The sequence below is a fragment of the Schistosoma haematobium genome, chromosome 1 (genome assembly GCF_000699445.3).
Source record: "Schistosoma haematobium chromosome 1, whole genome shotgun sequence".
Classification (NCBI taxonomy): domain Eukaryota; kingdom Metazoa; phylum Platyhelminthes; class Trematoda; order Strigeidida; family Schistosomatidae; genus Schistosoma; species Schistosoma haematobium.
This window is the reverse complement of record NC_067196.1, coordinates 82,911,484-82,928,179: the sequence shown is the minus strand read 5'-3', so window position 1 is coordinate 82,928,179 and position 16,696 is coordinate 82,911,484. Positions and strand designations below refer to the sequence as shown.

The following is a 16,696-nucleotide window of genomic DNA, read 5'->3' as shown; positions in this document are numbered from 1 at the left end:
ATACTTGTCTTTTAAATATAAATATACTTGAAATGTAAACACAACATAAAAGTACTTAGATATATTGTAATGACACTTATGAATTTTACTTACTTCATCTGTTTTACCATCTAAACGTGGTTCTCTCCATTTAGCTTGTATAAATGCATCAGCGTGATAGATTTCTTTCAATGTATCAATTTCACCAATTTTTAAAAATACAACACGAATTTGTACTGATACCTGTATTGATAAGAAATAATAGTTGTATGAAATGGAATTGAATATATGACTAGTTTCTTTAAATAAAATGTCTTTTCTATAATTCAGAATACTATGATACCATACCATCTTCTTAATGTCTTAGGGTAAAAATAAGTATTACACATGCTCATTGAACACTTCTTCATATCTTCATAGTGCGACACATAAATCAGTGGATGTTTATTCCAGTTGACTTACTTCAGTATAAGTTCTTAAAGGAATCACTTTATTACTGGTTTATTAGAAAGAGAAAAAACAACTTATCGTATGACTCTATCTTGCTGAATCTTAAGAGAATTCGTTAGCAGAGATTAAATAAGTAATGACTAATTTTTTATATCAACCTATTTATGACTAAGCAAAGATGGATATTGGCTAGTAGTGGAATCCAGGACTCACGTTTTGTCCTATTTGGGACTCGTCAGCTGGATATACTTGTATCTCAGAGTTGATGTTCACTCTGGGACTCGAACTCAGTACTGTTTTCTTTATGACTAAGAGAAGAATTTAGAAAGAAACATTATTGAAACAAATCTATTTCCATTGAGATAAATGAGGTTATGTAACGATATATCTAAAATATTAAGACTACGAAACCGATGAAAAGCCTTAAATAAATACTATCCTTTAACAGGTTATAATTACTTCTATTACTAAATATTTTTTAGCTGTTACAGACTGTCTGTTTATTGACTGAAAGTGACTTTAAATTCTCATCTCTGGTTCATGTATCTCTATGTTTCATTGATGCTTAAAATACTATTAGATATAGATGTACATAAATGAATTAAATCAACATTCCAGCACTTAATGAAGTCTTAGATTTAGGTGAATACTTTAATATTTAAGTACATACAGGATTCGTTAAATTGTAGCTTTATCTTTGATTCATAACCAAACTGTACCGAAAAAAATATATTTTAAACTGTGTTATCTAGTTTAGTGCATTTCCAGAAATACTCAGTGACATACCACGGCAGGATTTTTCACATATTGACTATTGTCATAAAAATAATTCAGTGTGTTTGCTAGGGAATGTCCATATATTGTAGCTATAGATGAGTTAGGTATAAAAAAACAACAAACATAGGATCATACATTAGATTTAGAAATCCTCATACAATGCATTATATATTCATGAAAGTCTTTATAATATGTGCAGTGTGCTGTTCACTTAAGGTTAAAATAGTTTTTTACTTATATATCATTAGCCTACCTCTGAAAGCAATAAGTTATTTTATTACTTTAGAAAGCAATTATGTTGTATATTGATTAGACATTTGGAGTACATGAGTTGGTAATAGAATCATCTCTATTACTGGCCAGTTAGTTTAACTTATGAAGCTCTCTTCAAATATACAGTTTTAATTCAACTAAATGACTGATAACAGTATTTTTGAAATGAAGTTATTTTCTATTTGTATCAGAAGGGGTTTTGTGGAGATCGTAGTAATTTCAATAGTTATAGCTTTCCATGGTGGTCTATCTTCAACTGACTTATGATCTCAACTATTGATATTTTCTATCTATTTCTTTTACAGATAGTTGTAGATTATAGTAGTTTTCACAATTTACATCAAGTTTTTAACATTCCACTTGTGAAAAAGTGCTTAGTAGTTATTTTAAATCCACCTATCTATCATTTACACTTGATTCAATACTGCTATGTATAGACCATTATTCATGTTTCAATATATTTCTGAACGATAGGGTTGGGTATGGATACCATTCCTTTTGAAATAACTCAAGAAGACATTTATAAATATTTCTACTTCGTGGTTCGAAAACCTACAACATCGAAAACGAACAATTTTTCATTCTGTACAGTTCTATAACAATATTCTTTTTATCTGCAGTAACCTAAAGAATTGCTTCTAAAGCAATCCTTCGACTTCTTAATACTTTGTTGCTATATAACTATTGGAATTGACAAAGGTTCGATAACCGATGACCACCAAATTTTGTATTCACCTAAATTGGTTTACTTCTATACCATTGTTTACTGTCAGCTGTATGGTCTAGTAATTAAGTGAAACAAAGTGCCTTGATTAGTTGGTTAACAAACCCCGAATGTTCAAATCAAAATCCTAATAATCATAGAGTGTAACATATAGATAGAACAATAATCTTCTCACTAAATTCTAACAACAAACAGTAAAGTTGCCATTTTTGTTTCAATTAATGTGATAAAAATCCTGCATATGAAAACAAACTCAAAAACCGGAAACTATATTTGCCTTCTCCATATTATATCCTGAATAGATTTTGTATAAGTGAGACTTACAGTAATATGAATAAAACTAATAATGTCAGTAAAGAAGAAGGATGCATTTGTAAAATTTCAACAAATGAATTTGAAATAAATCCAACATTTCATCTGGCAATCTGATCCAATGGTTAAGATCATGAGTCAGTTGAAGCTAGATCACCATGGAAAACCTGGAAGCGGTGGACAGGCCGTTTCGTCCTATCGCGGGACTCCTCAGCAGTGCGCATCCATGACCTCGCCCCCCGCGAGATTCGAATCCAGGACCTACTGGTTTCGCGCGCGAGCACCTAACCACTAGACCACTGAGCAGGCCGGCATCCAACGGTGTTAATGTCTAACCTCAACTAATCCATGAAACTGAGCGATACATTCACCATTGTCATCAGTGAGTTACTATCCCACAACAGACCTGGTTGAACTCCACTGGTCACTACTTCTCACTAGAACTCCATGAAATACCTCTTGAAGCCAGTCGCCAGTGAGCATATGATAATTATAATCAGACAGGGGTTTTGTGGATATTATAGTAGTTTCAGTGGTCAAGATCGTGGATGCGCACTTCTGAAGAGTGCCACGATAGGACGAAACGGCCGTTCAGTGCTTCCAAGTTTTCCATGGTGGTCTAGGTTCAACTGACTCATGATCTTAACCACTGAAATTACTATAATATCCACAAAACCCATTTGATATTAAATATCAACGTCTTGTAGAGGTTAATTTACCCTGTATCTGACTCCAATATATAGTATCCCATTAACGGAGTATTTAATGTAGGCTAAATCTCCTAGTAGAATTATGGATTTACTCGAGATTATTCAAAAGCCTGAACACCAGTGAAACCAAGAGTATGTGACAAAAATCCACATATATTTTATGATTGTTAATCAAGTATGGATAAATTACTGATTGTTTGTTTATTACAATCAATGGGAGAATAGATTAAAAATTGATGTGCAGACTTGTGCTCAATCAGACTCACACAGAAATTTACATAATGGATTAAATGTCTAAATTACGATGAGTAGATAGTAGTTGAATAGGCTTACTACAGTCTCACATCAACTCAGCGCCCAAAATATTATGAAACTAATAAATGTCAATAATTAAAAATATAACTTTTGATTTCTTTCATGAATATGTTTCTTCTTCTTATTCAATACTTTGGTTAAATTAGTGTTAAACTGACATTTACAAAAACAAAAAACAAAACAAACAAACAACCTGGTACTTTGTTTATTTCTTCATTTTGTTGTTGTTGTTTGGTTTTTATCGATTGATTTACAAAACTCATATACATAAAAAAAATGGTTGTGTATACATTACCGAAATTCATTATGATTATAAAAAAGAAAGAATATAACAACTAAAATCTAATAAATATTTCTTCACTATAATCTATATTGAAAATTGGATTAAAGTTACCATTACAGTTAACTACTACTACTATAAATAGAATCATTTGAATAGATTACAGCTGTGTTTATTTCTTTTTATTATAGATGAAACAAGAAACTTATTATAATAAACAATAAACCACTTTATTTTTATGATCATTTTTTTTATTCTTTTTGTTGTTGTTTTTGTTGCTATTCAATTACAACTTAAATGATCCACTCATTGTAATGAGAAAAATATATAAACAAACAAATATTGAATAATATTGATTATTGATTTATTGAAATAAACAAATTTTTTATGTTTAGTAAACATTCATATCAATTTTATAGGGAATTCATTGATTATTTTGTTTATATTTATGTAAGATAAAATGTGGTTTCTTGGTTTATTTATTTATTTTACTATATACAAAATGAAGCATGAACTTTGAATTGTATACATTATAATGTAAATGTAAGACAATTATTGTGTCTAGTTGTTAGTTTGTCTCGCCCAAATCAACAATTGTATATGGAATAACAATATATGTTACAATTAGATAGGGTTATTTTTGCGGAGATTGTAGTAATTTAATAAATGAGTTCATGAGTCAATTGAAGCTAGATCACCATGGAAAATCTGGAAGTATTGGATGGCCGTTTCATTCTAGTATGGGATTTCTTAACAGTGCTCTGAATACGTATGTTATTCATCATTTAAAAACAGTTCAATGACGAAAATTTCTGATTTAAATTTATTTATTTATTTGAAAACATAAATATTGGTAAAAATGGCCGCCGAATATATATGCACCACACAAGTCACTTGATTTTTGTAGGCTGTGATACTACCCGGGTGCCCAAACTGAAGAAGCTGGTGTTCTTAGGGGGCCACATCTAGAGTCTTCAACCCAGAAATCTGATCCACAAGGGTAACATTGGGAGATACAGTCCCATGGTAGCCGGCACCAACAATAGGTTCATAAGCCGTTTATTCCCTCAGGATACTGGAGCCCATGTGCACCATTGATTTGGAATCAGGGTTTTCCAACTGTTTTAGGTAAACTCCCCATATCCACCAACCCGGTTAAAGCGCCGGACGTTCGCTTTTCGTCCCCTCAATTTCGTAAACAACACCCCTGCCATGAGAAGTCAGTGAGTAGGACTTCTCTGGCAGTGCCTGTATACGCGTGGCCGTGTGAGAGCATTTGGAGAGGGAGGGTAGACTGTTCCTACTCTTGGCCGTACCAGGGCATTTGGAAGCGATTTAAATTTACAACATACTAGAACAATTAATGTTTGATACGGTACAATTAAAGCAACTTAGTAAAACCTATTCCTTGTTCGTTCAAAAGAAGCATTAATAACTTGATTAACTAAAGAGAAAGCATTAGAATATATTACGAGACTTTTGCTTAAATTAGCATCAATAAAATAAGTTTAATTTATAAAAATTAATTAAATCTAATGGTATTAAATATTGTACAAGTTTGAAATTAGTTCATTTAACTATTGATATTAGTTATTAACGTTTTGAGTTGATAAAAGGATCTAAGAATAGACTATTAGGAAACATAATACTTCATCATGATCATTTAATTTTAGTGTTTATATAAGTGTATTATTTATTAATAAATCCATTGTCAGCCATATATTTAGACGAAAAGAATGAAAAGATTAACATTGAAATTAAGAATGCTAGGATGAAACTCTAAAAGACCATACAAGAGATACTGACAGTGCTAGGATTTACTGCACACTTCATCAGTTAAACTATACAGAATGAATGGTCTTTTACGGTAGAATTCATAGAATATTGCGTCGGCAGATATCAGTGAACACGATTCTTTGACTTGGCCATAAGAAACCATATTAATACAACCAAGAGGTTTAGAAGTCTCGAACAACCCGTATATGGAACCTTAATACTTCTTATCATAACCCTTAGCTACATCTCTTTTTGATTATGATAGGTTGATGTTCTGAGTTCTTTCTGCACTCTCGTGAGACAAATAAAGACCATCCAATGAGAACAAGACCAAAACATGACATGACCCTGAGATTCGGTTTCATCGGACTCAGCATTGGTTTTACAAAACCATTTGACCAACATCACCTACCACGACAGAGTTGTAGCAAAACGTACTTTCTTCTGCTTAGAATATACAGGTTATGCATAATAAATAGAAACCTTTACCTGATTAAGCTTCTTTATCCAAACTGTTCCTACAGAACTGATGATCTCCAGTTAACCTTGTCCATGTTAATCGGGATTTTCCTACACGCCTTGATAATTGCTACCCAGTGACAATGCTTGAAGACTATCTTACGGAATCTATAACCCCCCGTCAGCAACCGCGTATCACAATGAATAGTGAGAAAGCATTTAGCTAGCTTAATGTTATCGTTATTTATAATTATGAGAATATTCTAAATAAAATCATGTTTACCAAAAATCCAAAAGAATTAGGCATTGACTGTGATGATGTATCATTTTATTAAAACATTTATGCTTTTCCGCAGAAGAAAAACCACAGAATAAAACAACTCTCTGTATCTTCTCGTTATAAACTGACACCAACTAAAAAATCATTATAAACTAGAAAAATTGAAAAGGTACCAAGTTCTTGTTTAAGACTCTCTAACGGTGGACCCCCAGAATTTCTTAACGCATAGTGAACGTACTACTTCTAGATCACTGAATCAGAATACAGTGTTTCAGAGAACCAGTGGAATTCAGAGAACACCTAGCAACTGTTCGATTTTTATTTTTCCACACTTCAGAGATGCACTATGAAAACAACTTAAGACATGGAGCAAGTTCATTGGAATAAAGTATGGTCACTGTGTAAATTCATCAATTTCTTCTCACGAAATATAGTGAAGGGAAACTATGTTATCCTATCCTATCTTTAAAAGACATTGAAAATTATTAGAGGTTATTTATATCAATTCTCTATTTTATTCATCTTTTCAAAGACATCATATCCCAAAGAAGTGACATTATGATACACAAAAATTATTTATACGGTTAATTAAACCGAGTATTTTCAAACAAAAATCTAAATTTCGACTTCATAATTATGCCTACAGACAAAATATATAACGTTTATCCTTGTCCACTTAGATCGTGTCATGTGTAATACGCTTTTAAATAAATTTGATGAAAATTTTTGAAAATTTCATCAGTAATTTCCAGGGAATTGTTTTCATTATCCTATGTTCCATCTGTCCTATCGTGGTGTGTGCTACTGATGTCGACAGATATAATTAATGTGTATCATCAGTCGAAAGTGAAATGCCTAGTGGCATGATTGCTGTGGAAATAAAAGAATAATGAAGCATGAAACGACTGATTGACATTTTCCAAATGAAGAATTTACTGTATGGTTCTCAGATTTTACTAAGACTTTCTGTTAATTTATAGTCGGATACATTCAATTGTCCCTACTTGTGTTCTCGTTCACTTCACTATGTGCTTCAACCATAGATTATTTTCTTTTTAGTCTGATTTAAACTTTATCTTATAAATTCAATCGTAAATCAGTGTTAATGGAGAGTAAAATCAATTAGCTTAATCCTAAAATAGTAACACTAGAAATCTTTAGAATGACTAAATAAAATGCCTTTATTATTAAGCTCTACTTTTGTATCTTCACTGAGCAGAATCCTATTATTATTATTACTTCACATGAGTTTGAAAGGTGATGCTCTTAAGTAAATCGTGTACACTGAAAGGCTTTCATTGTCGTTCTAGATAACACCATTAGCGCTTACTTCATATAGAATGAGCTTCTCGGTTATCGCTTTAAGTTACATCAGATTATTTTGATGACCTTTTGTGATTGGTTGTAGTCGTAGGTTTTGCTGTATTTGTCTTTCCCCATATTCATGTTCACTATCGTGTCCGTTGGCCCCTGACCAAGTTGTTAGTTGATCTTTTAATAACGATTTGACAGATCGGATTTAATTAGACATGTTTGTTGATTGCTAATTGACCTGAATGCTGAAACTGCAGAAATTCCCTGATATCCCTAGAATGTCTATAGAACAGAATTTCTACTTTTTCCAAGTCGAATTTATGTTTATAATTAGGTAGGTGTTGATAGTGTTGTCTAGAACAACAATATAAAATTTGCAGTTAAACCATCTTGATCAAAGAATCCAATCAAATCAAAAGCCACTGATTGAATATTTTAGTAGACATTCTATACTGTGTACGACGCAGAAACGCTGGTTATCATATATCGTCAGTGTTTTAATATTAACTAATCATCATCTTGATAATGAATACATCCGTTGTTTGAGTCAATTTAAGTGGAAATAGTATTTACGATTTAATAGAAAACTTGACTCTTCTTATTACGAAATTATTACAGTAATCGGTAAAATATAAAGTAATATTGTATGCCAATTGTCAACCAACACCGAGGTCAGAATTTTCAATACAAATATCAAAACAGTTCTACCGTATGGGGCGGAAACTTGGAGAATTACGAAAGCCATCATCAATCAGATACAAGTGTTTACTAACAGTTGTCTACCCAAAATACTTCGGATCTGTTGGCCAGACACTATCAGCAACAACCTATTATGGGAGAGAACAAACCAGATTCAGGCAGAGGAAGAAATCAGGAAGCGCTGGAAGTGGAAAGGACACATATTGAGAAAAGTACCGAACTGCGTCACAAGGCAAGCGCTCACATGGAATCCTCAAGGCCAAAGGCGGAGATGAAGACCAAAGAACACATTACGTCTAGAAATGGAGACAGACATAATAAAAATGAACAAAAATTGGATAGAACTGGAAAGGAAGGCAGAGTGGGTTAAAGAATGGCAGTCGGAGGCCTAGGCTCGATTGGGAGTAACAGGCTTAAGTAAGTAAAGTAAGTAACATTTTATGTAAAAGAATTATCATAAAACACTTTCTAAATTGATTAGCTGAACATAACCAATAACGCCATTGTTCCTATTACATTTTTCTCTTTAAAGTCCATTTGACTGTTGATCGATCATTCTATTTTTGTCCAAACCAAAACAACAACAAAAAAACCCAAAAAATAAAAAAAATAACAAATCATGTATCACTTTAAATGTTCTGTTTCTCTTAACTTTCTCTCTTAAAATAGCCTATGAAATTAAAATGTCCAATTCAGTTTATTTATATAAAAATATAGTTTGTTGAATATTTTAAAGATCAAAATATAAAATACCCTTCAATAAGGATAGTTTAATAGTTAGTAGTTTTTCATGAGTGTACCGTTTTTCTTTTTGTTCATCTTTTAAATCTTTCAACAGAATATCACTTTTTACAAAACTTTAAATGTCACATTATGAACAAATAAATTTAGTGTTAAATTATTTATGTAACTTAGTAAATTAGACATTACTAATACAATAGAATATTATACAATCACTAGTTTTATTCTACTTGTTTTACTTAGTCGAATGTCATTTTAGTAGTATTGAAAGAATAAAAGCTTTTCTTAGCCCCCAAATGCCCTGGTACGGCCGAGGGTGGGGAGAGTCAGCTCTCCCTCTCCAAATGCTCTCACACGGCCACGCTTATATAGCCTCTGCAAAGGAAGTCCCACTCATTGCCTTCTTGTGTTGGGGGTGTTCTTCACGAAATTGAGGAGACGAAAAGCGAACCTCCGGCGCTTTAATCGGGTTGACGGATATGGAGAGTCCACCTAAAGGAGTTGGAAAACCCTGATTCCAAACCAGTGGTGCACATGGGCTCCAGTATCCTGAAGGAACAAATGGCGTATGAACCAATCGTTGATCACCAGCTATCATGGGACTGTATCTTCTTACGTTGCTCCACTGCCTTGTGGATCAGACCTTCAGGTTGAAGGCTCCGGATGTGGCCCCCTAAGAACACCATCTTCTTCGGTTTGGGCACCCGGGTAGTATCACAGTCCTCACACAAATCAAATGAGATTTGTGTGGCGCATATGTAACTCGCCCCCCTTGTGTCAGTATTTATGTGTTAAAATAAATAAATAAATAACATTTTATCATTTACGTCATGGTTCTTGATATTCTAAGCTAAAAACAGAGAGTCCTCTATTCGTTAGAAGTAGTGTTCATATTACCTAGAAATGAAATTTTATATAATTTTATATAGTGATATCATATTCAAAATATAGAATGGAAAAGTTTGAAAACAGTCAAGGATCATTATGGTTTATATCACTATGATAATGTAATCGATAGTCACGGATTATTTTAAATATTAAATAATGATGTTATCATATAAATAACTGAAGGTGACGGACACATATACATGTACCTAAGTTTAGCACTCATAATCAAGATATATTTAAAATGGTACTACCAATTATAAGACGTTTGAGCTCATCTCGCTAAATATCATAAACAAGGATAATATCTCTAAACGTTTTGGGCGGCAACTGATCTGCAATTAAACTATAATGTTTATAATTATTGTTCAATGAAAAGCGATAGATTTCATAATGTCTAATAATTTGTAATGATGAAAGTCTACTGATTTTGCTTATTAGATAACAAGTGCATTATTATAAATACTATAAGTCATTTGTGATGATGGAGAAGATTTGTAGCTCAGGTGGATGATTTTGATGGAGTTTTGTTCTCTGAGCTGGTTGGTTTGGTCGTGGAGCTATCGTTCTTCTGAACGACATCATCAGCACAAACTTCAGATGATGTCGTTTAGAAGAACGATGAAAGCTCCACGACCAAACCAACCAGCTCAGAGAACAAAACTCCATTAAAATAAGTCATTTGTTTCTTTCCGTAGTTAATTTTGATAACAGAAAAGTGAACAAGAATGAAATCAGTTTCATATGTTTTCGTTCCAAATATATTGAGTATTCTATTTACTTTCATGCAGTTCACATTAAAATCATAATGCGTATGAAATGTTTCTGTTCAATTACCAAAATTTGTTTATCTTTTTAAATTTTCAGTCATGTGATGTTTAGTTTTGAGTATCTGTTACAAGTGTACTCGCTAGGCCCATGATGGAGAGTGAACACAAAGTAAAAATATCCAATCATTCAGACGTAATAAATTTGGACTCGACTCTTTATGGAAGAAGAAAATCAAACTAAATCTTATCCTCCCCTTCAAAATATTTAATTAGCTATTCTTTACATTCAATGTCGTAAGTTAAAATGCAGAAACTCCTAATTACAGAATCTGTAACTCTTTGTTATTGGTGAAACAATGACATTCTAAATCTTTTCTCCATATGAATTACTTTACTAATACTTTCCAGACTCTCGAATAATTCATTTTAATCTGTCCGTAAAATGAAATCACTCTCATTCTTTGTTCACCGCACAGATACGTATTTCTGCTCTAAAAATGCTATAAATGTCCGTACACCTGTAAGCAGATCCCATTCCACAAGTGAGGTTATAGAAACTTCAGATGTCTAATCGTTTTAATACTGACCCTACTGAGTAAACCTAACTGCCAGTTGTAACTTTTACACTAACACCGTTCCTAGTAACCTTAACTAATTTGAATAATTCCTAAATAACTTGAAATATGTATTACGTTAGACCTGACAGATCCGTCGTAGTGATTATTGCTTTTGTTGTTCTGTGCTCCCTTATTCCATTTTATTTTCTCTAGTTTTAGATGACTATAATCAGTTTGTTATGGTGCAAGAAATGACCATAAATACACCGTTCATAAATCAACAGAATGTTCACTTAAAAAGAATTGGAGGTTCCTGACTGATCCTTTTTATTGCTGTAATACATGTGAAAAATGTACTACCCAAACAATTTTTGAGTAAGAACCCTTCAAACAATCTAATACCAAATATTTATCCTCTATATTTATTATTACTATTTATATGAAAATGATTATACTTGTAAACTGGCAGGAATTCTGTCATTATTATTTTCAGAATATATCATATTATTATTGTTATCCAACGTCAATTTTAGGACGCATGGTACAAACTATTGTAATCAAGCATTTCAGTACTAACTTATGAGTACAGAAGAAAACTGTCATAGACTTCTCCATGTCATAGAAATTAGAAGTATGATCAAATAGTTTTTTTTACTATACGATCATAATGATATTCATACATTAATTTTGTATTGACTTAAGTACATATACTTCTCATGGAATCAAGTTATTTTTAGTAAGATTAAGTAATTATCAATATAGGTAGGTTTATTTAATAGTTGAGTTCACCAGTCATTTGAAGCTAGACCGCCATGGAAAACCTGGAAGCACTGGACAGCCGTTTCGTCCTACTGTGAGACTCCTCAGCAGTGCGCATCCATTAGAATATCCACAAAACCCCTCTCTGATTATAATTATCATATGCTCACTAGTGACTGTCTCCAAGAATTATTTCCTGGATTTCTAGTGAGAAGTGGTGACCAGTGGGGTCCAACCAGGTCTGTTGTGAGATAGTAACTCACTGATGACAATGATGGACGGTGGCGCAATTTCGTGGACTAGTTGAGGTTAAACATTAACACTGTTGGATGCCGGATGGCTCAGTGGTCTAGAGGTTAAGCGTTTGCGCGCGAGACTGAAGGCTCTGGGTTCGAATTTCTCGGGGTGGAGTCGTGGATGCTCACTGCTGAGGAATCCCACACTAGGACGAGATGGCCATCCAGTGCTCCCAGGTTTTCCAAGGTGGTCTAGACTCAACTGACCCATGAACTCAACTATTAAATTACTATAATATTCACAAAACCCCTTTTCTGATAATAGGTAGGTTTGTTGTGAATGTTGATGATAAACTATAAGATAATCTAATCACTTTTAATATTTTATTATAATTGTTAGTAATTAATGCTACCTTACACGGTCAGTTTTCTTCATCTTTTTTCAAAATTCAAATGCTTATTAATTTTAGCCTTATTTCACAATGTGTTTTTTGTACAATTATTATGATTTTCGGATCCATTTCAAATATAGGGATTTTAGCTAGCAATCAACGTCTTTGATAAGAAATTTGTAACACCCTTATTTCTTCCTTTGCCGAATTATTTTTAGTAAACGATTCTATTTATTATTTAGTGTCTATATTTTTCAAGTCATTGATCTACTTCTTATAATGAAACATGGATTCAAGCTTTTATTATTCTTATCACAACTAGTTTACCTGTCATCACACCATTCATTTGTACTTTTGACTTATATTTATTTATGCAATTTATTCCACTGTTATTATTGACTCATGAACTGCCTTGACTGGTTTAATAATTTCGTATATGCATATAAATATTATTGTATATTACTGTAAAGACTGGTGAGGATCTAACTGAAAACGATATTGTTCACTTTTATGTGTTGCTCCATTTCAAATGTACATATCAACTTCACTAATTGGAGTGTTAAGCATTTGCGTCTAATGATATAAATCTTCGTAACCTTAGAGGGCTTACAACCGTGTTGTGGATGCAGAGGAATAGACCAATAATTATCATGGTAAGTCCAATGGTGTCCTTGGACTTTAAATGGACATTTCCTATTGGTCGATATCTGTTCACTTGTTGAATATTGTACAAAATGTTGTTTTCTATTTTATGGTACGATGTGGTATGCTTGTTTGGTATATAAACAAAGTATGTTTGAAATATAATGATTCATATCTCCGAGGCTGTGGCTTGTGTTCTGGACTCAACTGGCTGGGCTGGACAGGGAAGCAGGACCAATCAGAACTGTAGGCCGTTCGTTCGTGTTTACGTGTCACTGTAGTCGATCGATAAGTACGCTGCTCTCTAATTTTCCAGTCAAGGACACAACAATTAGCACAGGGTAAAAATCGACAGCAACCTAAAGTCATAACAAACCGAAAGGAAGTTTTGAAATAAAATGAATTCACTTTATTCTGTGAATTTTGTTGTTTTTTAATGGTCATAGATCCGACTCCAGGTAGATCACTTACCACTTGTTATCGAAATATACATGTCACTAATCCTCGTATATAAATATCGACTTAACTCGCGTTGGTGAATAACGAAATACGAGAATGGGATATGAATACCTATATTTCATAGTCATTGATCCAGGCAAGCGATCAAAGGAACGAAAAGACCGAGATGAAACGAAATGATGTGCGGTGGAGAAGGCATGTAAACCAACTCGATTTAATCAATCGTTAATCGATATTTATGGTCAGACCAAAAACATTCGATAGTAAGATAAGAAATGCACACACATACGCTTACATAAAGATAGTTAAGGTTGATAGGCGAATAAGTGACTGGGCAAAAATGTGGCTCAAGAAGAATGAATAGATTAATCTCTCCAGAGTAGTGGACTTGATATAGTACTCGCTCCGACAGTACTTCTTTCACTTAAGCATAATATACTTCAACGTAAAATAGCACTTTTTCAACAAATAGATTTAATGTGTTAATTTTAAGAGGTAAATTAGCTAGGCGCTTATTATTAAGACAGTTCCTGATTATTAATTCAACACAAAAATTTAGCGTTTATCATGTAAATTACAAAAACCTTAAAAGAATGAAGTAAATGACATTGTGACTAATGTCTTTCGTCATATGTTGTCAACTTCTCTATCTATAAATATCCCCTTTAATTAATTTTAAGGCATCTGCTCGGATAACCAATGCGTTTTTAAACGAAAACACAAAATCCATTAAACACCTTCCAATTGTTTTATCCTTTAAAAAATTACATTTTTAATCATACATACAATATCGGAAGAAAACAGAAATCGATCAATAATGGAAACAAATTTTGGTTATATAAATTTCAGTTTAGATTGTGAATGTTTTAATACGATTGGATAATGAAAAGTGGTCGATCCATTTTCTTCTTTCTAACTAATCTGTTGATGAATACGGGCATGAAATGACCTTTATTCGATAAACAACGTGACATACAAAAAAAAGATCCATATTGATATCAGGGATTAGAGGTCAGTTATGCGATAACATTTCATTTTCTATTGGAAAAGTGCATAACTTAAAAATAACTATGGAATTGGTATGGATCTATAGGAAACTGATCATTCTAAGCCTCTAGCAACATGCATCGAAATTTGAATCAGCAAAATATCTACATCACAAACCAGGTGTGTTGTGAGATAGTAACTCACTGAAGACAATGGTGAATGTGTCGCTCAATTTCGTGGATTAGCTGAAGTTAGACATTAACACTGTTGGGTGCCGGCCGGCTCAGTGGTCTAGTGGTTAAGTGCTCGCGCGCAAAACCAGCAGGTCCTGAGTTCGAATCTCGCAGGGTGCAGGATCGTGGATGCGCACTGCTGAGGAGTCTCACAATAGGACGAAATGGCCGTCCAGTGCTTCCAGGTTTTCCATGGTGGTCTAGCTTCAACTGACTCATGATCTTAACCATTGAGATTGCTTTCTATCAGAAACAATTAGAAGTTGAGGATCAAAGAAATCGAAAACATTTCAGCGAACCCATGGGTAGATGTAAGACACATGAATGGTCTTTCTGTAACCAGTTATATGGAAAACACTCTGGAAAGTGCAATTTACAAATTTAGTTTCATTTTTATCAAGTATGATATTCATATTCTTATTAAAATCTAATATAAAACAAATTCTTTTCATAGAATAGAAAAAATATTTCACAATTATAACTTACTTTCTCTTTTCTTTTTGATAAACGTTCATTTCTTCGAAATGCTATCATATCTTTATCTGTTAAAGATATAGGTATATCTGTTGTATTATGTTGACATGGTTTTTTCGACGATCTATATGTCACTTTAGATTGAATTGTTTTACTAGTAGGACTTGTAGTTTCATCTTTTTGTTCAATTTCAAATTCAATATTTCTTTTCGTATCATTTTTATTATCTGTTGTTGTTGTTATTACGTCTGATAGATTACTAGTTTGATTAGTTGTATCATCAGGTGTAGGATTATATTCTTCAACTGTTAATAATTTCGACAATATTCTAGAATCTTGACTTTTATCTTTATGTTTATAATCACTAAGTAATGATTGTAATTTAGCTTGTTTATCTACAGCTAATCGTAAATTATTCAATGCTGAAATAAGTCTAAACTGTTGTAAATGTTCTCCTGATTTGATTTTATTAGTTGTTTTATTATTTTCATTAATTTTATTATTAGTACATGTTTTTTCATCGGTATAGTATGAATATTCATTATTATCATTATTATTATTATTATCCTCAGTAAATCGATCGTCAGATTCATTATCTTCATCATCATATTCATCAGCATCATTATCATCATTATCTTCTGCTGAATACTCTGATTCTTCTTGAATTTTAAGATTTTCTTCATTTAAGTCAAGTGCATGCGGGGATTCTCTTCGAGATAGTATATCTTGTAAAAAAAGTTTATTAAAATTTAATGACATTGTTATAGACAATCGAGAAGATTAAAAAGTTTCAACAATGATGTTAAAGATTCCTTTCGAATTCAACAAATCCTATCAACTTTACATCAATATATAAATATATATAATCACATTATACAGAAATCATTATAAGATTTTGATTCCAATTTCTTTATATAGAAAATATAAATAAATAAATGTTGATTCTTCAAAGAATTCCAAATTTCTTTGAGTGAAAATGTATAGAACATGTGTAGATACATTGTTTTAATACATGTGTAATCATGTAATTCATTAACGCCTACTCCTATTCGAATGGTTCTGATTTCATGTGTGTATCTTAAATACAGATAATTTTATTATGATTGGTTGAAATTAAAATGACTTACCTTAATCATGTGACCAAATATTATTGGTTAATTCAAAGTCCCCGGTTGATATCTACTATAAAAGATATAAACAGTAAAAATAGGTT

General features: G+C 32.5%; 1 protein-coding gene across 2 annotated transcripts in view; it reads right to left on the bottom strand.

Annotated features, from left to right (window-relative positions):
* Positions 1 to 16,421, bottom strand: part of MS3_00002284 (uncharacterized protein) — a 67,819-nt gene extending 51,398 nt beyond the window's left edge. For both annotated transcript variants that reach the window (XM_051209857.1, XM_051209858.1), the window contains exons 1-2: positions 15,496 to 16,421; positions 94 to 222 (exon numbers count right to left, since the gene is read on the bottom strand). In XM_051209857.1, the coding sequence (XP_051075330.1) occupies positions 94 to 222; positions 15,496 to 16,242 (876 nt within the window). In that variant the 5' untranslated portion in view covers positions 16,243 to 16,421. The remainder of the gene's footprint in view (positions 1 to 93; positions 223 to 15,495) is intronic.
* Between the last annotated feature and the right edge of the window lie 275 nt (positions 16,422 to 16,696).